Source organism: Enoplosus armatus, chromosome 1 (assembly GCF_043641665.1).
Source record: "Enoplosus armatus isolate fEnoArm2 chromosome 1, fEnoArm2.hap1, whole genome shotgun sequence".
NCBI lineage: Eukaryota > Metazoa > Chordata > Actinopteri > Centrarchiformes > Enoplosidae > Enoplosus > Enoplosus armatus.
The window spans coordinates 3,160,679-3,184,497 of NC_092180.1; the positions used below are offsets into that span (position 1 = coordinate 3,160,679).

Consider the following 23,819-nt stretch of genomic DNA (forward strand, 5'->3'; position numbering starts at 1 on the left):
CCTCTGCAGGAAATAAAAGTAAACCCAAAGGAAGATGATTGACACATACAGGAGGGTGACCAGGTTCATGCAGGGAGGAGGGGTGGTAGCATTTAGCTAAAGTTCATAACCAAAGAAACGGGGTTAGCAGTAAATTGGGTCCAAATTCCTCAGTCATTGAAATCACAAGCAAACAACAGGAAGGCGGTCAAAGGTCAGAAGAATAATTAACTGACAATAAATGTGACATACATTCCTGTGCACCAAGGATTATATTAGACAAAGATGTATGTAGAAAGCAAATGGATGAAACTGAAGCCGCAGAGGAGGTTGAATTTTGACCCACATATTGCGTGAAAGCTTACATAACATCTCAAAAGATAATAGTAAGATAATTCAAATTTGACTGACATTTTATGGTAGTTGGTTTTGTTTACTGTGTAATACACTTTTACTAGGTTGACTCGAGGGGCAACATGAGCTGAATTGTTCCCTTTCTGTCTGAATATCTTTGGGTGACACGAGAAACGTTCCACGGTCTAATTTTAGACTCAGGGAAATAAGAGCAAACATCCTGACACCGAGCACCTGCTGCCTGCTGTCCTGCACTCACACAAACAGCCTCAGTCTGCTGGAAATGAATCCGAGGCCCAAATCCTCTCAGAGCTCCTCCGACTGTGAGCTTAGCCTCGTGTTTCGGAGAGACGATTATCTTTAATTTTCATTAATGTCGTGTTAGCACCGGTTTAGAGAAATATACCCAATGGGATACTTTCCGCAAGTTTCACCTTCGTCGTCTTGAATATTTCAAGTTGCAGCATAGAAATACCTCCCGTGATATGTTGTCTCTTTCTTGAAATTGAAACACTCTGAGATGTTTGGCTGGTTTGGAGCGAAGGTTTTACACAAATCCCTGTTGTCAAAGTGACTCCTGAAGTCACAGTGACAAGGAGGCCAGCTGACACATGAGAAGTCCCCCTTTTAAGGCTCTGGGGTTGGATATCTGGGAGGCTTCCACTGGAGCAGCTCAAAAGAGGAAAGTGTAAGATTAGCTTTGCGATAAAACTGTACCATGACCTCAATCTATCTAGATCTACGGAACTCTACAGAGCTCTTCATTGATCAGGTTGCTACAATATGAATCTGAGCAACACTTACCTGAAGTGGAGATAGGTGCAGCGAGTGTTTTGCTGGTTAGGGGGACAGAGACAATTCATTTATTTACCTTTTACAACTCTCAGTGGATAAAAAGGGCAAGAAATGAATAGAAGTATAACCTATGTGCTGGTGTTCAGGTTTTGTTCATCGCTGATTCAAGCTTACAAAATTGTGCAGAAACAAACAACACGGTAAACACTGCATTGCAAGCTCTTCCTCTCACGGATATAATGTCTGATATGCATCATGCATTTAAGATTTCAGATCGTGCTCGTGCTTCTATCAAATCCTATCCACCGTTTGCAGGTTAGCACCTGGCCGGTGGGTCAGGACCACGCTGCAGTACCACCAGAGCTTGTCAATCAACAGACACTGAGTTTGACTGGTTTACCTTCGGCGAGCGGCTGTCGGGACAAACTGCTCTCTGCTTGTTAATCCCGGCTCAGAGTGCCACATGGCCGACTCATCCTGAAGTGAACTGAAGCCTTAGGGAGCGAGCCACAGTGCCCGTGGCCACTCCAAAAATAAAACTGTTGCCTTCAGTGTGTGTTGCAGGGGCAGATGGGGCTTTCCAGGCCACCTGAGATGGCTGAGGTGCAGCCCCTACAGGCGGTCGGCAGACACCTCCACCTGAGGGAAGGTGGTCGTTTTTGTCAGACCAGTGGGGAAGAAATCCAGTTTGTAAGCAGGACATGAGCCCTTTACCTGACATCAACAAGGGCACTACAGCCTCAATCATAGCTTTAAAATAAACAACCATTCTTATGTAGTTTCTCATCTTGTTCCGCCCTTCAAAAACTGCGATGAAGCTCCATTTACAAAAGGAGGAGTTTTTCAAGGTTCTACCAAAAGCATTTTTTCTCTCAGGTTTGACTCACTTTATTTTGGCCAGATTTCTGTTTCCGGCACAGATGTAGTCCAGATAAACAGTCCTGGTACACCTAACAGAAAGCATGACTTGCAACTCGCTTTTCATCAGTAGAGAATGTGTGACTGCATTCAAAGCATCCTGTTTTCTAAAAAGCAGATTTACAATGACTTTAACGTCCTGAATGATTGCTACAATTGATGTCAAAGAAGTTGTTCTATGTATAATTATAAAGTATTTTAATAAGGTTGGAAAACTGTGAGCCTACTAAATATCTAACATCTAGATTGTGTGTCATGTAGTTGGGTAGGTAACACGTGTTTCCATGCGGTGTCTGTTCTGCAAGTGTCGCTTTATTTCATAAAACGTTACTTCCTCTTGTGTAATTTGTCACTATCAGGCTGTAGAGAGGTTGAGGAAGTGGGCCTGGGACGAGAGGATTGCTGCTTTAAAATGATGATGGGGTCGTCTGCCGATCTGCCTTCGGGCAAGGCATGTACACCAGTAACTACACCCTCTGGTAGGTTGTGGTTGCACTGTTCAGCTCGCAGGGGCAATAGATAGGTAATATTTCAATGACATGTTACTGTGTAGAATAGTTTTTTGTATGTTGTCATTTGTGTTTGAATAAAACTCTCTGCGTGTTATTTGGTATCTCTGGCTGGCTTCAAGCCGGTGCACAAAAAGCACTGATGATTACTGTGTTGTTGCACTAAAGCCTCCGACCACCAGTGGCAGTGTTGTGCAGCATTGAGCGGCAGCACTCCAGTCAGTGAGCGAGGAAGAATTTATGCACCTTGGATTTTTCCAAGGCCGTGTCCAGGGAGGGGTCTGGGGTGGCACCAGCCCCCACACAAGGCCCCTCCACTAAACTGTTGACATGTTAGCTGTCGGAGAACCGGGTGGTTTCTCAGTTAACAAAACTCGAGAGCATCCCGACAAGTTCAGGATGTTCTTCTTCTGCTTTGAGTAAGTACATTTTTATGAAATCTACTGCTCTTTTGTCCCAAGTTAACAAACATGTAAATGGTAGAAATGGTTTAGATGTACAGTCCCTTTAAAGCTGTATGATTCGAAAAACAACTGCCACCAGCTTACAGTTGTTAGAGGCTACAGCGTGTTAGCAAACAATTAGCAACATTAGCGTTCATTAGGGGTCGTGTTTCTGGCCACCTGATGAATTTAAGTGTAATATTCACTCTCCTTTTAATGTTAGTATGACAATACACCACCAGGGCTCTCTGATAGTTGCACATAGCAGTGATGGAGACTCAACTCCTGAGAAGTTTCACCAGTTCAGGGATTCACATTTTCTATTTCACTCTACAGCTTGGCCGTTATGACCAGACACTTCTCACCACCACTCTGCCCATTTACCTAATGTTGATGTTTATGCTTGTTCATGGGGATTAGCACTCTCATCCTCGTTGTTGCTCGGATCCATTAAGAGCTCCCTCAAAGAGCAAAGCCTTGCCACTAGAAACCTGAGGTTTGCAGCCTGCATTCCCCGCGTGGTTAGTTTTAGGCAACAAAAACACTTTGGTTTTGGTTAATTGTTAATAAAGTCAACATGTCCGGTCTCATGCTTCAAATCAATGTTCAACTTTTTCAATATTAAACCAAGATCGCCATCTTTCCTGAACCTTCACCTTTGTCATTTGTTCGTGTTCTCCAGAACAATTCAATTCAATTCAGTTTTATTTATATAGCGCCAATGACATCTCATGACACTTTACAAATAGAGCAGGTCTAGATCGACTCTTTATGATGTTATTACAGAGACCCAACAGTTCCCACCATGAGCAAGCACTCTGGCGACAGTGGCAAGGAAAAACTTCCTTTTAAGAGGCAGAAACCTCGAGCAGAACCAGACTCTAGGTGGGGGGGTCATCTGCTTTGACCGGTTGGGTTTGAGAGAGAGAGAGACATAGAGAGGGAGGGGGAGAGACAGATAGACAGACAGAAAGAGACAGAGAGAGAGAGACAGACGTAGAGACACAGACAGACAGACAGACAGACAGTAGCCATAGCAGCTATAATCATAATAATAATGGAAATATGACTGATAATAGTAGTTACATCTGTGATAATAGCTGAGATTAATAATAACAGCTTTAATAGTAACAGAACTACGACTAAACATAATAACTGTAGTGATGAGAGTCAGACAGGCCCATGGCAGCAGCACCCAGGTGTACCAGGACCACGATCCACAGGAACCTGCGAGACGACAAAGCACAAAGAAACTCCGGGGAAGATATAAAGTTAGTGACATTGGAGGGAGATGAATGTGTAAAGATGGAGAGGGAGAGGAGGAAAGCTCAGTGCATCATGGGAAGTCCCCCAGCAGTCTAGGCCTATAGCAGCATAACTAGGGGGCTGGTCCAGGCAGGACCTGAGCCAGCCCTTAACTATAAGGGTAACATAATAGTGTTCTCTGATCTGACACCAACATATCGACAGGAAGACAAAATATAAAACCATTGTCTGATGTTACACTGTAGTTCGTGTTTGGCATTAAAACAACATGGTTAGGGAAATGGAACGATCCTGATTACGTTTGGATCACTTTCTGATTCTGACTGAAATAAACCAACGTCTGTGTTTAAGTCTGACATTTTGAGGTTTGCTTTTACATACTGTCACACTATTTCCTCCTTCGGTCCAGATGGACATAATTAGTCGTAATTCCTGCAGCCACGAGGCTTTGTCACTTGTTGTTTACGTATTCTCTCGATGCCACACATTCATCAGGTAATCAGGTCTTTTGGCACGAGCGGCAGTGGATTTGTTTGATGATCCTCTACTGTAGACTGTAGACTGCTATTTTCAACATACTGTAGTGACTTAGAAAACATGCGGTGGTATGTATTTGTTAATACAGACTGGGTTAACACACCTTCACACCACTACAGAAAGATGCACCTCTCACAGTCCCTCTGCTGAAGTGAAGTAAAACCTCCATATTACTCTACTTACCCGACCAGACTGAACCCAGCTAAAGAGAGACCCATCGGGTAACGTGAACCACAGAAAACCAATCAGACAGGGCAAGTCTGCATATCTGGACTTGTCTGAATGCATAGCAGAGGGAGGGCTGTTGTTGTTGGGTTTTAAAAACATAATCAGTCTTGTTAGCTATGAAGCCACAAACTACAAGCAGAGAAAAAAACGTAAATGTAGACCTTATTAAACACGTTACTGTCTTTTTCTTTTGCTCCAGAAATCACATTAAAATGGGCTGATTTGTAGTGAGCGTCTGTTTTTAGTCCGGTTCTATTATTATTCTATTCTTCTGTTACTCTGTTCTGACTGAGTGTCTGACTGATCGACTGACTGGTTGATGAAGTGGCTGGTGCCCACACACACACACACACACACACACACACACACACACTTTCTCTCCATTGTCTGGATGCCAGGCTGATGTGTAACCCCCCCTCTCAGCCTTCTATCGCTGTAAATTTAGCAACAGAAGCTTCTCAGCTGCTCCTTTCCAAAACCTGAGCCCTCCTCTTCCATCCACAGTATTTCATCCATCTCCTTCTCCAGGGTCATGACTGCCCCCCCCCCTCCTCTCCCCACCTTTTCCACACATAAACATACATACTACACACACACACCTCGCTCTCATCCCACAGCCAATAAGGGCCTGATGAGCTCAAGTATCACTATAACACAAGGACTTATTCTCTGAGCGGAGCCTGCAGATTCTTACAGACCTTCATCTTCATCGCCGGAGGAGCTTCTCTTCCTCTCTGAGGTAAAACCACCACTGACAAGTGATGACCCTGACATCACTCGTCTGTACTAAACTACATGTTTCTGACTATTTGTTTCTCCTTTTAAGCCAAAATGTGGTGGTTGTAGATTTAGTTTTTGTGGCATGTGTGTGCAGCAGGCGGAGAGCCTCAGGTGTTCTGTCCTCCAACTCTGCAGGATGAAACCTCAGGAGGGACGTTTGAAATAGACTTAGACATGTTCTGCTGCATGTTCAAGATGTGTAGTTTATGTTTGGGATGGTTAACAGTCTGACCCGAGAGCAGGAGTCCAGTTTCCTGAGACCAGATTGATTTAACAGGTTAATAAAAATGTCACTTTGTCATATGTGTTTAAATCAAAATGACAACTTGAATTTATGTTTATGTACCTGTAAAGGCGGTAAGTCATCATTTGAAATGATGCAGTGAAACTTAAGAGCTCTGGAGGGAACTAGATGGATGTATTTAAGAAATCAAAGGCATATAAAGTACCATGAGATCCCTTCACTCAGCTCATACTGTCCAAAACTTCATCTCTTTAATTTAGTTTCTGACTGTTTTTACCAGCACAGATCAGCATTATCTCTAAATATTACATACATTACATTCACTTCCAAATAACATATTTGCTGCTTTGGCACTGAAGTTTAGCGTTAGATGTAAACTGTAACCTGCTGAATTGTCCATTATGAACATAATTCCTGGGGATACAGTGCTGGTAACTTGGAGAGGCTCACCGAAATCCCAACTACTCGTAGTGCTTATCTGCGGTCTTAAGCCTCAAACAGATGCTGATTCTTTGAACGCCAAAAGCCTGAACCCACACAGATTGTCTATTTAATTTATTTTTTGGTTGAAAATTCTCATATATGTGTGAATATCTGTACATATAGACACACGCATGTTCACAGACTCACAGATTTAGGTTTTTAAATGAGCAGATGTTGAATTGTCAGATTTCTGATTTAAGAAAGCCGTCTCTTTTTTTCTCCTTTGTAAATCTTCATTATATAAACCTACAGTATATATTACAGGAACTAAAAGGTTCTCCTCCTGCAACCTCCTTTCAGTATGTTGAACTCACATAGCCACAGGGGACGACCTGAAAACCAGGCCGACATTTCAGAGTATGAGGTTTTGAGATAGTGATGATACAAAAGGTCTGTTTACTGTCAGGAGCGAAATACACCTCCTTCATCCTCTCTCTCTCTGCGTCACTCTGATGTACTGCTCTATAAATCCGGCTCATATTGGCATTTCAGTCTAAATCTGCTCTTGATTGGCTCAGGATGTGGCTATCCTCTGCGCTCTCACCTGCTCCACCAGTCTGCCAGTTTCAGCGCCGAGTTTTAGTTTCAGAAAGACTCAGAAACACTTCTCAGAATTCAGTGTTCTCATACTGAAGACATGAAGTGGCCGTCCACTAAATATACAGAGTGCTGAAGTGTCGGTATGTACGGAGTGAATGCTGGACACACAGAGGTGAGGCCGCTGTCAGCTGTAAGTCCATCAAAGAGCTCGTTTGTTGGAGGAGGACGCTGATTGGCTGTTTGAGTGCAGAGGATCCTCCCTCTGGACCAAGCCGAGGGATTAAAGCAGCTATTTGGACACCGTTCCTCAGCTGATGGGTAGAAATACGATCTAGAACTAATCCTCCGAGTCCTCTGCAGCTGTGCCCACCGCTAAGCGTCAAGGAGTCATCCAAAGACACTTTACCTACCTCAGAAATAGAAAGTGAAATATAAATTGTTGGACGTTTTAATAGCTTTCCACAAAGACGGATCTTTAGCTTTAGCGGTGCACATAACAGAATTTTAAGCTCTGTGGTCGGATGTTTTTTTTGTTTTTACCAAGATGATCCTTCTTTCTTTAATGGAATAGTTAGACATTTTGGGAAATACGCTCATTTCCTTTCTTGCCGAGAGTTAGAGAAGAAGATTGACACCACGCTCACGTCTGTATGCTAAATATTAAGCTACAGCCAATTAACATAGCTTAGCATAAAGACTGGAAACAGGGGGAAACAACTAGCCTGACTCTGACAAAAGTTTAAAAAATCTCTAAAGCTCTCTAATTAACATATATATTCTATGATTATTGACAATTTCTTCATTTCTTCCTGGAGTCTTGCTGTCACCTTGGCGTTGCCAGGCAACCAGCGGAGAAAGCACGTAGCTAACCGTAAAACAACTTTTTGTTTTTACACTTTACTGTTTTTGTATGAAGTAATACAATTACATATAACATGTTAGTTAGTGAGCTTTAGAGGTGCTGGAAGGCAGATTTTTTTTTTACCTTCAGACGGAGCCGTGCTAGCTGTTTCCAGTCTTTATGCTAAGCTAAGCTAACTGGCTGCTAGCTGTAGCTTCATATGCACTGCACAGACATGAGAGTGGTACGGATCTTCTCAAGCGAATGACCACATTTCCTTTAGGTCTTTTGAGTCGTGTACCTTTTCATCAAAGAAACAGATTTCCAGTTTAATTAAAATAATGAAGCGTAAAATGGAGAAGGATAAGTTTGGTATTTCTGCAGCAGGACAAATGTCTCTGTGGGGATCAAACTCTTAACCTTTTCAAAGCCACACAGTCTCTCTGTCCGTCAACTCATCAGGCTCTTTGTCTTTTCCCTCAGGTGTGAAGTCTGCTGTCACCATGTCTGACACTGAGGAACTGTAAGTGAATCCCACACAACACACACACACACACACACACAGCTGTCTGATGTCGTTTCACCAGTTTAAACTTTATTTAAACAAACTGATGTACGGACGCCAGCTGGGATTTCATGTTTGAATGATTTTTGAATGCGTTCTCTTTCATATTTCAGGGATCAGGTCGAGGGTAAGTGACAACCACTCAGTTTGTTTAATTTCTTATGTGTGTAAGTTATATTGTGTAAAATAGGAAAGCTGCGTGACTTGTGGCTTTAAATAAAATGAGCAGAATTTGGTTTTATTTGTATTTAAAGTGTCCACACAGATTAGGAGGTGGACAAAATTAGTTTCCTTCTTTATGTTTTGTCGCCCCTAAGCAGTGATAACTTTACACTTTTTCAAAATGTAATTATGAAATGATATGTTTCTGTTGTCCCGTCTTATGCCTTGTTTTTCCAAAACTGAAGACGAGGAAGGTAAAGACGACTGAATCGAGCCGATATTTCTCCACTGTACTAATTTGTCAGTTGCCTGATTTCACCCTTATTTTGAAGTGTTTGACGCTGACACCTGCTCTTTATACAGGACACACTAACATGTGCACAGATTTAATTTAAGTTGCAGCAGGATTTTCTTAATGCAAAGTGGAAACCTCAGTTAGGTTTTATAGTCGATAAAAGTTTAACAGATTAGACTCTGAGTTGAATACATCTGCATTAAAAATAGCTTTGTCGATTTTTCACAGAATCATTAAATGCCTAAAGTTTTAGAATTTCATGTAAAATATTTAATTGTCTGTTCAAAAAGGAAGCATAGGATGTTTATTTCCTGGTGAGGGAGAAAGCTAACTTAACACCCAGCTGTCAGTCAAACACTTCCAAGTTAAAGGTGACTTTTTCTGACCGAGTGATGTTTTGAATCACGTGGCTGAGAAAAAAAAATGTCATTGAGCTTCATGGAGCTCTGCATTTTGTTTTTTCTTGGCATGTGACATGTTTACACTGTTTATGTCACATCAATGCAACTGTCATTGACCTCATTCACACAACGGCCATAGTTTCAACAGTGGAGGTGGGAAAGTACCTGGAAAAAAAATCACACTGGCAGCAAAAAAGTCAGTCACATCACAATACAATTAGCAACAAGTTAGCTAGCAGTCTAGCCACTGTTCCACTAGCTGAGAACTCTTTATTTAACTTTTATTTAGGGTTTCTATCGCTGGTCACGTGCGCCTGGGTTTACTATCTATATTTTATTATTAATTTGAGATTAATTAGCTTCTACTTAGCCTACTATTTAAACCATTCAGTAGGCTAGTTGTTTTACCCACGTCACTGTAATTGTTTTCTCCCATAGTTTTTAGAAAAGATTAATTAATTTATTTATTATTCGTCATTATCTATGCTGACTGCACTACACAACATACAGTTGAATAATGTTAGTAATTTGAGTTATCATTCATTACTTCCGGAACAGACAAAAAGTGCCCACTGAGAGGCTTGTGTAAATATTCTTCATATATTTATTAAAACATAAAGCATCTTTCTATAGGCTTCATCAGATTTTCTGTGTGATGATTTGCTTTTGTTACATACAGTCTGTGAACAAAGCAATGCTGCTAATATTAAAATATTATTCCTTCATGTTATCACTTAAAAAGTACAGACCGACAGAAGTCGCAGAAGTCATTCAATTCAACCTTAGGTTTTGTCAATAATAGATTATAGAGAAGATACATAGATAGATAAGAGAAAATTATTAGAATAACTGAATTTACCAGACAAAGTTTACCTACCAAAGCTCTGATGATCTGGAGATAAATATAATCAGCCTCTGTGGCTGCTCTGGGCTTCCATACAAGGCCACTGTTTTGTACACAACAACAGCACAAAACTGACTGCTAGTTTTCCACCTCAACAGTTTAAAATGGCTTCTGTGTGAAAGGTCAACTGACTCTCTCTCATCATCATGTGTTTCTCTCTCTCCAGCAGCTCTGTCCCTCGCTCACGCATCCATCCTCTCTGTAACTAAAGTAATCTCTCACTTTTGGTTTCTAATGGCTCTGTCATGTCTGTGGTCTTCATTAACGGCCTTCTCCGACACCCTCCCTCTTCCCGGCGGTTTGGTGCATGCTGCGTGCCCGTAGCCCAGGAGGAGGTAGTAGAAGTAGAAGTAGCCCCTGAGGCGGAGGCCCAGGTAGAAGCAGAGCCAGAGGTAGAGCCTGAACCAGAACCAGAGCCAGAGCCACAGGAGGTGGTGCAGCAGGTGGTTCATGATGAGGAAGGTACGTGGCATGGGCAAGTGCGTTCACCCTTCTCCTGCAGGACATCCAGCACTCTGCTCTGTAGGACAGACAGTCCTGTCAACACCAACACGCTGCAAAACGTATCCTGCCTGACAAGACACAGTGTTGAGTCTTAAAGGACGAGGCGGCATGATTGGAGTTTCTGCTCATCTTTTATATTTTACGTCCCTTCCATGTTAATTCTGCTTTTACCTTTTGAAAGATATTTTTAATAGATTTTTTCATCAAAATGCTATTTCCAAGGTTAGAAATAGCCTCGCTGGCGGCATGACTTACGGATGCAGGAGCCCACAATTGCTTTTTGCATAGTTGCGCTTATGATTTCCATATTTTCTTATAATAATAACAGTAATAATTGAATAATAACAATGCATTCTTTATGTTAGGCCCTTCCTCACAGTGCAGCTCTCCACCTACAGTCTGTAGAAAATAAATTAAGCCAGTTACAGAGTTTAAATATATTTTATATAGGTGCCCAGTCATGTCATCACTTTGTGGTACAACAATAGCTGTAATATGATGTTTTACAAACCAAAACCCCACTTTATTTGTTTTTGTGCTTCTATGGCAGCATTTTAAACTTTGAAACCGTAATTTACACGAAGGATTCTGTTAATGAAGTTGCTAGCTAGCTAGCGTTCTGTCTTTCCTGCATGATGTTATCGAAGCGCAGATGGTCACACGTCAACTATTACAATACAATAAAGAAAAAAGCTGCTGAAATTACATTGTTTGGCCATGTTACCACTGCTACTACAGTCAAGTCTTCTTCTTCTTCTTTTTCAGAGTAGATGTACTGGTTTTAAAGTGATGTAAAGTTGTACGGGAGGGCTAGAAAAGAGCAGAAACTCTAATCATATTAAAACGGGTGTCGAAGGCTTTATTTTCCCTGACGCGGTGATAGAAATCTGCCAGGTATTTCTAGTTTAGACTCATATTATGTGTTCTCTGGTGGAGCGATCCGGAGATAGTAGATGTCATGCTGCAGTGCTGCTATATCACACTCTGCTGACATCTGAAGACCCCACTTGTCTTGTCAGGTTTGATATTTTTGCAGTTCACTGATGTAGCTCCCGTTTAGCCCTTTCCACTGGAGTTACCTCCTCTTCATAACTGCCCACTAAAGTAAGAATTTGTGAAGTGTCGGGATGCATTCCCAGCAGGAACAGATGGTCTTAATTCTCTGTAAAAACCAAAACAACAAACAGAAAACCCACATGCTATCTAGCTAAATTTAGCTGCAGCATGCTAGATAGCAGCTGCACATCTCCTCCAAATTTTGGAGTGCGTTAAACATACAATGCAGCTGATTAAGCCAATTGAATGGTTCAGAGTTACATTAACCCCAGTGGTGGAATGTAACTAAGTGCATTTACTCAAGTACTGTACTTAAGTACAATTTGTACTTTATACTTGTACTTTACTTGAGTATTTCAGTTTTATGCTACTTTATACTTCTACTCCACTACATTTCAGAGGGAAATATAGTTGTAGTATAGTACTTTTTTTACTCCACTACATTTATTTGACACTTCGTAGTTACTTTTTACATAAAACCACATATGATGTTGTATGAAATGATGCAGCACTACGCTACTAATCTACCCAGTAGTATACAAAGTATCTAGAACTACATTGACGAACTACAACGTTAAAATGCTTGTACATGTATTTGTTATAAATACATACATGAAAACAGAATAATAGAGTAACTTTCAAAGGAACCAGTACATTTTGCTGATAATACTTAGGGAAGTAATGTTTGAATTCAGGACATTTACTTATTTTTAGATATGTTATTTCTACTTTTACTTAAGTAAAGGATCTGAGTGCTTCTTCCACCATTGATTCAATCATATAGTTATCAGAGAAACCCACGTTCACTCCGTCATACCAAAGCAGAGAAGTTACACACCCATGTTAAAAAATAAGGTCAGATGCAGACTTGTGTTTGTTCCAGGTCTCTGTCAGTCTGAATCGGTTACACTCACCGCTGGGGTTTGTGTTTGAGCAGGAGAACAAGTCATCAAGGCCTCACTGTAAAGAGAAACATATTTGACATCATGGCCTGGGAAATCATGGAGATGAGAGTTAATACTCCAGTTCTAGAGGCAGACACTGTAGAATAAACTGTCCCTTTCCAGAATAACTTATTGCCTCTTAACCACACAAGGACCCATCAGAAATACACAGGTGTTCTTCAGATACCAAACGCAAAGGGTTCCTTGAAGAAGCCCGAGACGGTAGTTCCGCAAACATTTATCATTGTGGAGCTTTTCAAAAAAACCTTTTAGAGAACCTCATTTTGGATTGCCTCGCTAGCAGATGGTTGGTCGGTCTGTCCGTCTGTCTGTCCCACACTTTTGGTCCAGGCCAAGATCTTTGCCCAAATTGCTATGACATTTGTGATATTCATGGTCAACCAGATGATAATTCTGAGTGTTTGTGTAGATCCACGTTTCAGTCAAAGTTTCTCATTGACAAACAATTTGGTCCATCGTGAGATATTTTTGCTGTAGATATTCAGAGTACCAGCGACACCCTCAAAACAAATTACAAACAGAATGGTAAAATAATCCATTTGTTCATCCATTCCAGCGTCACTAGTTAGGCAACACACATCAGCAGGGTATGACACGTCCAAACACTTGGTTTACCTGGTCTACATGGCTTTCTGTGTAAGCACACACACCTGCAGCATCAACATACCGTCCTATTCTCCAGCCTCAACGCAGCAGGTTTATGACATTTGCTTCCCGGACCAGTGTGGCATGACAAGGCCAGTGTGCATTGCACTTTAGTCTTGTTCTAACGAAGAACACTAAAGTGCCTTGTGGTGTCTTCGGGTTCCTCGAAGAACCCCCATGAACCCTTGTTTGTTTGTTTTTTAGAGTGCACTGCAGCAAACATCTTTGCTTTATAAAATGTTATTTTATAAGTTATCACATCACATCCCCATCAGTGCTAGCTGACACACAACCAAAAAAAAACATTTTGTCCTGTTTCCAGCATTATTGCTCAGTTTCAGATGTGTGTTTTCAATATGTGCATATAAATGTTGAAAGGGAGAAGAAGAAAATCAGCTGCCTTTACATGAATCAACCGCCCCGTCTCATCCATGTCTATGTCTCATTTTGTTATTAATGACTATCGCCATTGTTCAAGGCCAAAGCAAAAAGGATGATGGGTAATTTCAGTCATGTAGAAGCTGTTTTCTTTGCCTCCCTTCAGTCAATGTTTAGCATCTTTTCTTTTTTTTTTCTGTGTGTAGAAGAGTGAGACTGGCAAACTGCTCTCAAGCATTTACATTGGGGTGTTTTGATGCAAAGCAATATTCAAGTGTGTTTAAATGCTTTTGTGATCTGTACAAACTGTTTCACACAGATGGAGTCACTGCAGAAGTCCCAGGCTTTACTGTACGCTCGCTGAACTAATGCTTTGATTTTGCTGCTTCAGCAGTGTTGGTTTCTAAAAGTCTAGTTTCAGGGAGGAACAGCTGACTGACGATGTTGCCGACCGCTAGTATGGAAGACTTACGATATATAAACAAATCAAACAAGGGGAAAAAGTGAAATAAAATACACGTTTTAAGATGCATTTCCTTTGTGTATGTTATAGTTGAATGAAAACCATATGTTAATAGGCAAATTATTTAGCTTTTTTCTTTAATAACTGAATTAATTTTCATGAATAACTACCATGTTTGGGGTAAAATCCTCATAATTCTCCCTCAATTAGTCCAAACAGCATAGAAAATAACTGGGGCTTAGCCAGTAGTGATGACCCATCACGGTGAAATGAGGAGCTGTAATCAGAAAGCTGTTATTAGGGAAATAAACGTTTGTGTTTTAAAGAAATTCACAAGAATATCCTTAGTGATATGCAGCCAGAAGGAACACACAGTTTCCTGTCAAAATAAAACCTCAGGGATGTTAGGAAAGTAAGAGCTGCCTGCAGGATTAAAGCATGACATGACACGGGACTTCTGCAGCCACGTCCACAATATGAACGCCCCAATCGGGTAAATGTGCTTCATAAGCTGTGCAGTAAAGAGGACAGGCCGACCACTAATGATCTCTGTTCTGCTCTTGCTTCGGACGCTTGCTGCATGCAGACGCCTATGAAGAAGAAGGTATGTTGATTTGTATTCTTCTCTGTTTCTGTTTCCCCCGTCGGTCAGGGATGAATTATTCAAACTGCGTGCATTTGTTTGTTTGATCTTCCTTGAGGGAAAGGCAGAATTGTATCTGTTGGCTTTAGTCGTCAGAGGTGACGTGGAGGAGCATGGTGAAGGATGCACTGCTCATCTCTGCTTCTTCTCTTCTTTGCATGAATGTGTCCTTCCAGGGGAGGAGGGAGATCAAGATGGTAGTTTGTATTTCCTGCTGAGTCGCTGTTGCTTTGCCTGCGTTTTCCTCCCGTGTTGTCTGTCTTTTCTTAGTGTGAGGGTCCCGTTTAAAAATACAAATAAAAAGCTAATCACAAACTTGGTTATTTGTAACTGTTAAAATCCTGGTTGTGTTTTTTTTATTATTTTTTTTTTTTACCATGCACATCAATTAACAGTAATTACACTGTCAAACTCCCTGTTGTGAAAAGTGTGCAATGACGTATGTTCCGAAAATTTAACTATTAAATAGTTTATGTGGTGATTCACGGCACACAACGTACTGATCCTGATTAGCACTTCAAATGTCTCAGATTATATCGGTTTGATTTACACACTAATGCACAACAAATTAACACTGTGGAATCGAGAAACCAGGCTAACACACAGGGATTGGACCGCTGATCATGAAAAGTGTTGCTACATTGAGACTTACTCAAATGACTTTGATCTGTTGGAGGTGTGAAACAACTTGCAGCCCTCAGATGTAACTCAGCTTGTCCACATGGATCCCCCCCCCCCCAATTAACCAGTAGATCTTTTAGTCTTTGTCTCTCTCCATATCTGTGTTTCTAACAGCTTCATCTCTCTCTCTTCTCTCCCTGTTGCTGTTTTAACGCTGAAAAAAATACCCAGAGGAGAAGCCGAAGTTCAAGTGAGAACATTTATTGTCTTTCATCAGAGGCAGCTGGCAGCTTTGAGTTACTTGTTGTTATAATTTGAATGTTATTTCCTTCAACAGACCCACTGCCCCAAAGATCCCTGATGGCGAAAAAGTGGACTTTGATGTGAGTGGACTTGATTTCGTTGACTGATATCCATCCAGGGAACGATAAAGTTAAATTGAAATCATCATCGTTACACTTAAACAAGGAGGTCTGAGATCAGTTCCAGTCCAATTGTGGTGCAGTCAGAATACATACCGTCCTCCCACAGGAGAGAAAATCAGACAGCATCATTCACTCAGCAGACAGTCCTGCACTGTTAGCGAGAAAAGTGATGTGATAAAAATCAGAAAATAAATGTGGAGGCAACCACAACATGGATCAGAACAACAGTGAACAAGTGTAAAAGAAAGCGGGGGTTAGGGTGGCGGGGGAGAAACACAAGCTCACAGTAAAGTGTAAACTACAGTTCACCATTGTTTTTGTGTCCTCCCAAGACCTTTTTTCTTTAGTTAGAGAATTAAAAGTTACACTAGAAAATGATTGCAAATTGTTTCTGCATCCAAATCGAAGACTTTCGGAAACATAATATTGCAAGTTGAAAAATCAAATAATCACCTTTGTATCTCCTGAATGTCCCTCACGCAGATGGAGAAGTTTTCAACTCATGAAACCAAACGATCGCAAATTCAAGTCATTGTCAAATCGCTCCCGACGGTCAAGCCAGCGCCCTGCATGGCAGCTCGTTGCCATCGGCGTGTGAAGGAGTGAATGAATAAATCAAATAAAAGCGCTATATGTGAATGCAGCGGCTGTAGGGGGGCAGCTGCAGCTTTTGTTCGTATTTACTAAGTAACCATAAAAGAATAATTAACCAAACACTTCTGCGCTCATCGTCTCTTGTGAGCGCTTCTTATTCACTTCCAGAGGCCTCTTTTTTTTAATCAGCGTGGGTCTGGAGCCAGCAGCCTCTGTCCTGTTTGTTGACTGCTGTCTCCTGTCTGTCTCTCACAGGACATCCAGAAGAAACGTCAAAACAAAGACCTGATTGAGCTGCAGTCGCTGATCGACGCTCACTTCGAGTGCAGGAAGAAGGAGGAGGAGGAGCTGCTCGGGCTCAAAGGAAGAATTGTGAGTTTTTACTCATGTAAAAAATATACATTACACATTTTCTATTTGTACTTTCATAATCAGGTTTGTTTTAAATATCACAGCAGTCCCAGATTATGTGGAAATAAACTACAAAATAAAGCATTAGAGTTCATTTCTGCACATGACAGAAAAGCATCGCAGCGTTGTGTTTTGATTTCCAGGAGAAACGTCGCGCTGAGCGAGCCGAGCAGCAGAGGATTCGTGCCGAGAAGGATAAAGAGCGACAGGCCAGGCGGGAGGTACACAGCTGCCACAGTTTTCACAACACACCTCAGTCTGCAACTTCGTTCTTCTGATTCTGTCAACAGATTCAAACCGTTTCACGTAGATTCACCTTCACAAATATCCATCACTTCAGAGTAACACCAGGCTGAAAGGCAGCGTCACACTGACCTCTTCAGGTTATCACACTACACCCAGCAATGATGTCAGAGTGTACTGACCACACCCTGAGTACATTTCTACATCGCTGCAACGAGATGATGAGTGATGGAGGTTTTCAGACGCTGATAAGTTCTTTGAACCTTTTGTGGACATAACTGACAAAAGGAAAAAAATAAAAGACGAGCGGTTGACTTTCCACTTGTCATGCTGTCGAATTGATATTTTAAAATGAATTTTACAGGCTGAGCGGCAGAGAAAGGAGGAGGCCGACGCCCACAGGAAGGCTGAGGATGAAGCCAAGAAGAAGATAGCACTGAGCAGCATGGGGTCGGGCTTCAGCAGCAGCCTGCAGAGGGTACTTTGTTTCTTCATTTCTTTTATCCCTTTTTTGTTGTCGTGATTTCATATTTTTGCTTCAACTTCATACAAAACAGGCAGCAACATGTTGTGTGTTTGTGACGACGTGGCGTTTTAACTAGCTGGACGTTTCTAGGTCGACCAGAGGAGAGGCAAGAAGCAGACTGAAAGAGAAAAGAAGAAGAAGATTATGGCAGACAGATGCAAACCCCTGAACATCGACGATTTCAGCGAGGACAAGCTGAGGTAACCCAAAATTGTTTTTTTTTGTGAAATCAGGAGAGGACAGTTTCTGGAAACTTGCAAAATCTTCAAAACAGGCAACAGTAAATATGTCTTCCCTCAAAATGAAGGTGCTTCCCTGTGTGGACCAAACAGTCCGACCTGTTACGCCCGATAAAACTAAGAGAAAAAAAGATCCTGCCTGAGAATCATCACATTTTTACGTTTTCTTCAGCGTCAAATTAATCCACACTTTTAACGGTGCCTATTGGCAAACAAATGTAGGCTTAAAAAACAAGTGACAGCATAACTCTGACTGAATCCATGGCAACATTATACTTCCTGTTTACCGAGCATTATGGGCACTGTTGTCCAGAAACAAAGCGCATGATTATCCCCAAACAGAAATAAGACAAAGAATAATATTAGGGGTGATGAGATCCATTGCAAACATCCAAATGCACTTTTATATATACTTTTTATACATTACTAAGGCTAAAGCAGAAGGTCCCAATAACATGGTTCTTATATCTCTGGAGCACTGACATGTTCCTTTATCCATTCAGTACAGATATTTACCCTTTGTTGAACACCTACGGACATACAAACACAAAACAAAGAAATAGAAACGGTCCTAAAACCTGTACAGTACAGCTCACATGCAAACATGCAAATACACAGTTGAGTGTCTCAAGAGAAAAACGCTTTCTCTGATTTCTCTGATTTCTCTGATTTCGCCCCAGACTCATTTGCATGAAGCAGCAGGTTATTTTCAGCTGCTTTAGAAGATCACTGATTGATTGAATGTTTGGTTCCTGGTTTGTGATTGTCAGGGACAAGGCGAAGGAGCTGTGGGAGTGGCTGCACAGCCTGGAGGAAATTAAATACGACCACTGCGAGGCGCTCAAGAGACAGAGATACGAGGTCAGTTAGGAAAGGTTGTGTCTAGATATTCAAATTACCACCTCTTGTTAATGTACCATTATTTACCGTGAGAGTGTGGTTTTTATTACCACATCAAATACTACAGTCTTTTCTTTTCTTTGGATGAATGTGTGATGAATGACGTGTATTTATCTGGGCAGTGGGGATGAGTTTGGATGTGTAGGATGTGTAGTTTGGTCCACTTACTTGGTTGTGTTCAGTTGCTGGTATCTTAATGTGGATAAAAAGTTGCGTGTTGCAGCTTTAAACAGAAGTCCTGAAGGTGTGTCGGCTTCAAACACAGCTGTCTGTCTTTCAGGTGATCTCTCTCAGAAACCGCATCGATGAGCTGCAGAAACAGTAAGTAACTCTGTGTCAACATAAACAAACAGACGCTGCGTCACAGTTTCATACTAGATGTTTATTCTGTCTGTAAGTGCACTATGTTGTGAGGGTGAATTATTAGTGAAAACAGTGAGAAGAAATTTAATGAAAACTAAAAGATTAAAGAAAGAAAGAACGAATAAATAAAAAGAATAAATTAAATATTAGTTCATTGTAGGTCCATGATTTTCACCAGTCGGCCCAAGTCTGGACACTAGAGGGCATATTATATATATATATAGATATATATATATATGAAGGGCCACTGAACAGATGTGACTTTGTTTTTGCACTTTGCGCTTTGCAGCAGCAAGAAGGGAGCCGCCTCGCGCCGCAGGAAGTGAGCGTCTCCTGAGTGACGGTCAGGCCGGACAGGAGGCGCGTCCCCTCGGCTACAGCAGCGGCTCAGACCCCGTCGACTCCCGCAGCTCCGGAACAAAGGCAACAACTGTCTTACCGCCTGTCTGCTTGTTGGTTTTCTGGTTTTCTGGATGAATTTAGCTCCAATAAAGAAATGTTTCAAAATGTAATCACTGTGTTTGTGTAAAAGAGATTCAGAGAATAAAATGCCAGAATGATTAACCCCCCCCCCAGTCTGTATACGTTTGTGTCTATCAATCTGTTTGATCGATCTCATTGATTATGGACTTAACAAACCGAGATAACTGAAGATAATCACACCACTAACCTTTTGATTATTGATGTTATTATATAGTATCGTTGAGCCTAAATGTTATTTGACATTAACAGTCTGCTTTATTGGAAATGTATGAATTGGGAGAAATAACCATAAAATCTGAGCCAACTCAAACAGCCTCAGGTGAAGTCCACGGCCTTCATCATCATATCACAAAGTGTTATTGAGACGTTGCTGTTTGGGTTCATTTTGGAAGATTTCTGTTTTGAAACAGTTGACTGTCCTTTAACTCTGATTTTCATCTCAAATGTCACCGAAACAGCTTCAGGGTCATTTCTCTTCCACATAGTTGAACTTTGTTGTACAATGTGTACAGTAAGTAAAATATTCAAACTTACTGAGGTATTGATATTATTTATGGCAGCGTGAGAATACTCACACACACTCTTACACACACTTCCCTATAATTTGTCATCTTTGGAAACATTAGAATCACCACTACAATTGAAGTTTGTATACTTTCAGCTGCTATAATCAATATTATATATATTATATATATATATAATATTATAATATACAGACAGAGGGTCATCATCAGACTCCGGTTGTTTTTGTTTTATGTCATTGTTTTGGTTTTTTTCAGCAACTTGACGGTAATGACGGTTTAAATAAAGTTTAGCTGCATGTTCGTCACAAAGGAGGAAACACACACAGCACTCATAATGCCAGCAGAATGAATCAATAAATATCGGATCAATTAATAAATATTGGATGAGATGAAAGTCAGAATATAAATATTTCTTTATTAAAATGTCATTCACTCATAAATAATATATAGAAACATGTGACACAACAATCCCATCATCCCTTGTGTCTGTATGTGTGTGAGTCCTATGAATATAGCTCTTATTTACACACAAAATGGTCCTCGGTTATTAAATCTGCTGCAGAGATTAAGATTAAGAAAGTGACGCAGAAGTCTGGAGAAACTCTAAAAGTCTGTATAAGTTTGTCTTCTGGCTTCTTGTGGAATATGAGTCCTCGGCTGCGTCGGCTTCAGAGCGGCTCGTAGATGCTGTTGGGTTCAGCAGAGGGACTGGAGCCTGCAGGGCTGCTCTGAGGCGATCCGGGGCCCCGGGGGACCACGCTGTCGCCCGGGGGGGCCACAGCTGGATCTGTGCTTATCCGCTCCACGATGCTCGACAAACAGTCCAAACTGGAAATGAGCGAGCAGCGTTTACTGCTGCCGGAATCTGCGAGAAAGAAAGAGGAAAAATCAGTTTTTACTCAGGCGTTAACTACATTTTTCATTTCAAACATTTTAATGAGAAATATGTCATGTTAGGAGGAGCTGCTCATATTAAAGAACAACCAGGTCAGGAAATTATCATCAGTTATCATTATCATAGAATATTGTAGGATGTATCACAGAAAGCAGACGCGTTTACATACACAGAAGTGGAAACACATCATAATGAAAACTGACCGTCTGCTGTCTGGCTGCAGTAAGAACCGTCACTGTTTTCACTTCTGGACGAACACGGAGAGATGAAATCCATCTGGAAACAAATCAATCAAGTCGATTTCAGTCACCGAACCAAACATCAATGATCAAATTTAAGTATTTGAAACTGACTGACTGTTTCAAACAAGGAAGAAGTGCATTTATTGTGGTTTAGTATCAAACATTCAAAAGTCAAAAAAATGGCCTAAAATGTGATTTTTAAGTTGATTTTAAAGGTCCTCTTCATTGAAAATGTATTGAAGCACTGTGGCCAAAAATAATTATCCCAAACACATTCCAAACATTTCATGAGGCAGCACATGAACTGTTCAGCTGTCCGTGGACTCACCATGCCATCGGAGCAGTTGGAGCGGGGGCTGGAGGCGTCCGAATCCCCGCTGTAGTGCTCCAGCGGCGGGTAGAAGCCGTCGTCCCGGCCGGCCCTCAGCAGCGCCTGCAGGGACTCGATGTAGCTGATCGCGTTGCGCAGGATCTCCACTTTGGGCAGCCGCTGGTTTGGATTGGAGGCCGTGCAGCGCTTCAGGGTCTCGAAGGCGTCGTTGACCTTACTGAGCCGTCGCCTTTCCCGCATCGTTGCCGCTTTCCTCCGGTCTTCGTGTGTTGTTTTTCTCTTGCAGGCCTTGCAGGCCCAAAGCAGGCAGTGCCCCGCCTGGTGGGGGCCCCCGGGAGCCCTCACGTGCTCGTCCTCCTCCTCTGCGATGGGGACGTGGTGGTGGCGATGGTGATGAAGATGGTCCTCTGACTTCAGCAGGCCGGCGTGCGTCAGCCGGGCGTCCAGGTCATCAAAAAAGTTCATGTCGCCGGTGCTGAAGCAGGGGTCATCGTAGAGGTCGTCGGCAGAGGAGAGAGGGAAGGGAAGGTCGGACAGATCCATCCAGAAGATTCCCCGAGAGCCACGAGACGGTGAAGAGTCTCCTGAAAAGTTCCTCTAATGACCGAGGAAGGAAAAGTCCCAACAAAGTGTCTTCTTTTGTAGAACTAGAAAGAATATAAAAGAAAGGAGGAAAAAGAAAAGCGTCTCTTAAAGTCTCCGGTCAGAGTCAGCTGACCTGATGAAGAAGAGTAGAAACTGTCTGCAGAGGAGATCAGAGCTTTTAAAGGGCCAGTCTGTGAAACTTCAGCTCCTCTTGGCTCCGGCTGTCTTTATAAAGGAGTCAAAGTGTAGGCGGGGCTCTGGTGTGAGTGACCAATGGTCTGAGGGGTGTGTGTGTGTGTGTGTGTGTGTGTGTGTGTGTGTGTGTGTGTGTGGAGAGGGGGGGGGGGGGGGGCAGTGAGGTGAAACTCAGCAACAAAAAGGAAGCAATAAAAAAGCAATTGAGTCTATGTTAAGAATCAGAAAAGCAGCTCCATCGCACGATTAGAGGTCAAAAACTCCACGGGGAACCTTGAAATGAGAAAACACAAATATACAGAAAACTCCTTTAAGCTTCATCTGTTTCTATATTTTCTTTAATCAGGTAATAAAATCCTGAATTGAGGCAGGTCAGTCTTCATCCTGTCTCCACTAAAGCACCATGTTTTTGGCTTTTTAAGGACAAAGGTTTAAACTAAAATGACTCTTTGAGATGTTTTAGGTATTTCTTTAGTGTTTAGATTCACTCACGATGGATTCTGTAAATCAAATGTTAAAACTCGTCATTCGACTGCATTAAACGACTTTTTAAGACGAACATGTTGCAGTGCAGTTTTGTTTATTAAGTGTTAAACTGGACATTTACACGTGATAAGTTTGCAATGTACTGGTTACAATATCGTTATCATAATTGTAATTGATAATTCGGTAAGGATATTATTATTATTATTATTATTATAACTGTGATAGAATAGTAAGACTGAAGTCTTCATATTATTAATTTGAAGCACAAAAATACAAAATGTCTTTTCGAACTCTTTGTGTCTAAAATGAAATAAGAGTTACTGCTTCTTATTTATTAATTTATGTTGGTGTTTATCGTACAATCAATTAAGCCACTTAAACAATTTTCTGGTGTTTAAGTGTCTTTAATTGTGACCTCATGCTGTGTCTAAAAATCAAAGACTGAAGAACAATTAATGTCGATTATTCAGACAAAGTGTAAGTTTAAGTACGCGTACTTTTAATATATTCTTGATTGAAACTTTCCACCAATCACAGCGTTTAAATTAAAACAACAGTACACGTCAATGCACTGCGACATTATGGGAGCGGAGCTGTAATATCACAGCGATGTGACTGCTAAGTGCTTCAGTCTGCTGTCCTGCTGAGGAGGTCATAATGTCACACAGTTGTCAGGTCTCTGATCTGAAGAGACAAAGAGTGTGTGTGTGTGTGTGTGTGTGTGGACAGAGAGAGAGAGGGTCGTCACTGGACAACAGTTTAAGACAATTTGTCCAAACAGGTAAAATGATCTCAACTCACAGACTGATTTTCATTTGTTCTTGAGTTGAAGCGGTCGTCTGTTTCTGTCTCTGGTAC

The 23,819-nt window shown here is 41.5% G+C and overlaps 2 protein-coding genes across 5 annotated transcripts; one reads left to right on the forward strand and one right to left on the reverse strand.

Moving 5' to 3' along the window:
- The first annotated feature begins 5,690 nt into the window (after positions 1-5,690).
- LOC139284127 (troponin T, fast skeletal muscle isoforms-like) lies at positions 5,691-19,793 on the forward strand. Of its 4 annotated transcripts, XM_070904501.1 has the most exons (16): positions 5,691-5,768; positions 8,401-8,440; positions 8,596-8,609; positions 8,890-8,898; positions 10,569-10,706; positions 14,842-14,859; positions 15,075-15,095; positions 15,751-15,769; positions 15,857-15,902; positions 16,794-16,910; positions 17,093-17,170; positions 17,557-17,670; positions 17,809-17,918; positions 18,728-18,818; positions 19,138-19,178; positions 19,510-19,793. In XM_070904501.1, the coding sequence occupies exons 2-16, from the start codon at positions 8,421-8,423 to the stop codon at positions 19,544-19,546; spliced, it is 873 nt and encodes a 290-aa protein (XP_070760602.1). In that variant the 5' UTR covers positions 5,691-5,768; positions 8,401-8,420; the 3' UTR covers positions 19,547-19,793. The 4 variants fall into 4 exon arrangements, with proteins under 4 accessions (XP_070760602.1, XP_070760446.1, XP_070760523.1 ...); XM_070904345.1 differs by lacking the exon at positions 8,890-8,898; XM_070904422.1 differs by lacking the exons at positions 8,890-8,898; positions 15,075-15,095.
- A 1,102-nt stretch (positions 19,794-20,895) lies between these two features.
- On the reverse strand, positions 20,896-22,238 carry LOC139297895 (myoblast determination protein 1 homolog). The gene is made up of 3 exons (XM_070920742.1): positions 21,693-22,238; positions 21,326-21,398; positions 20,896-21,092 (listed from the first exon to the last, which is right to left on the reverse strand). Exons 1-3 carry the CDS (start codon positions 22,236-22,238, stop codon positions 20,896-20,898), a joined length of 816 nt encoding a protein of 271 aa, XP_070776843.1.
- Positions 22,239-23,819: the final 1,581 nt, after the last annotated feature.

Excerpts from the sequence above, each read along its gene's own strand:
- LOC139284127 (XM_070904501.1), top strand. The coding sequence starts at position 8,421 with ATGTCTGACACTGAGGAACT. Across the intron at positions 17,919-18,727 it reads TTCAGCGAGGACAAGCTGAG|GGACAAGGCGAAGGAGCTGT; the intron begins GTAACCCAAAAT and ends TGTGATTGTCAG. Across the intron at positions 18,819-19,137 it reads TCAAGAGACAGAGATACGAG|GTGATCTCTCTCAGAAACCG; the intron begins GTCAGTTAGGAA and ends TCTGTCTTTCAG.
- LOC139297895 (XM_070920742.1), bottom strand. The coding sequence starts at position 22,238 with ATGGATCTGTCCGACCTTCCCTTCCCTCTCTCCTCTGCCGACGACCTC. Across the intron at positions 21,399-21,692 it reads CCAACTGCTCCGATGGCATG|ATGGATTTCATCTCTCCGTG; the intron begins GTGAGTCCACGG and ends ATTTGTTTCCAG. Across the intron at positions 21,093-21,325 it reads CTGCAGCCAGACAGCAGACG|ATTCCGGCAGCAGTAAACGC; the intron begins GTCAGTTTTCAT and ends TCTTTCTCGCAG.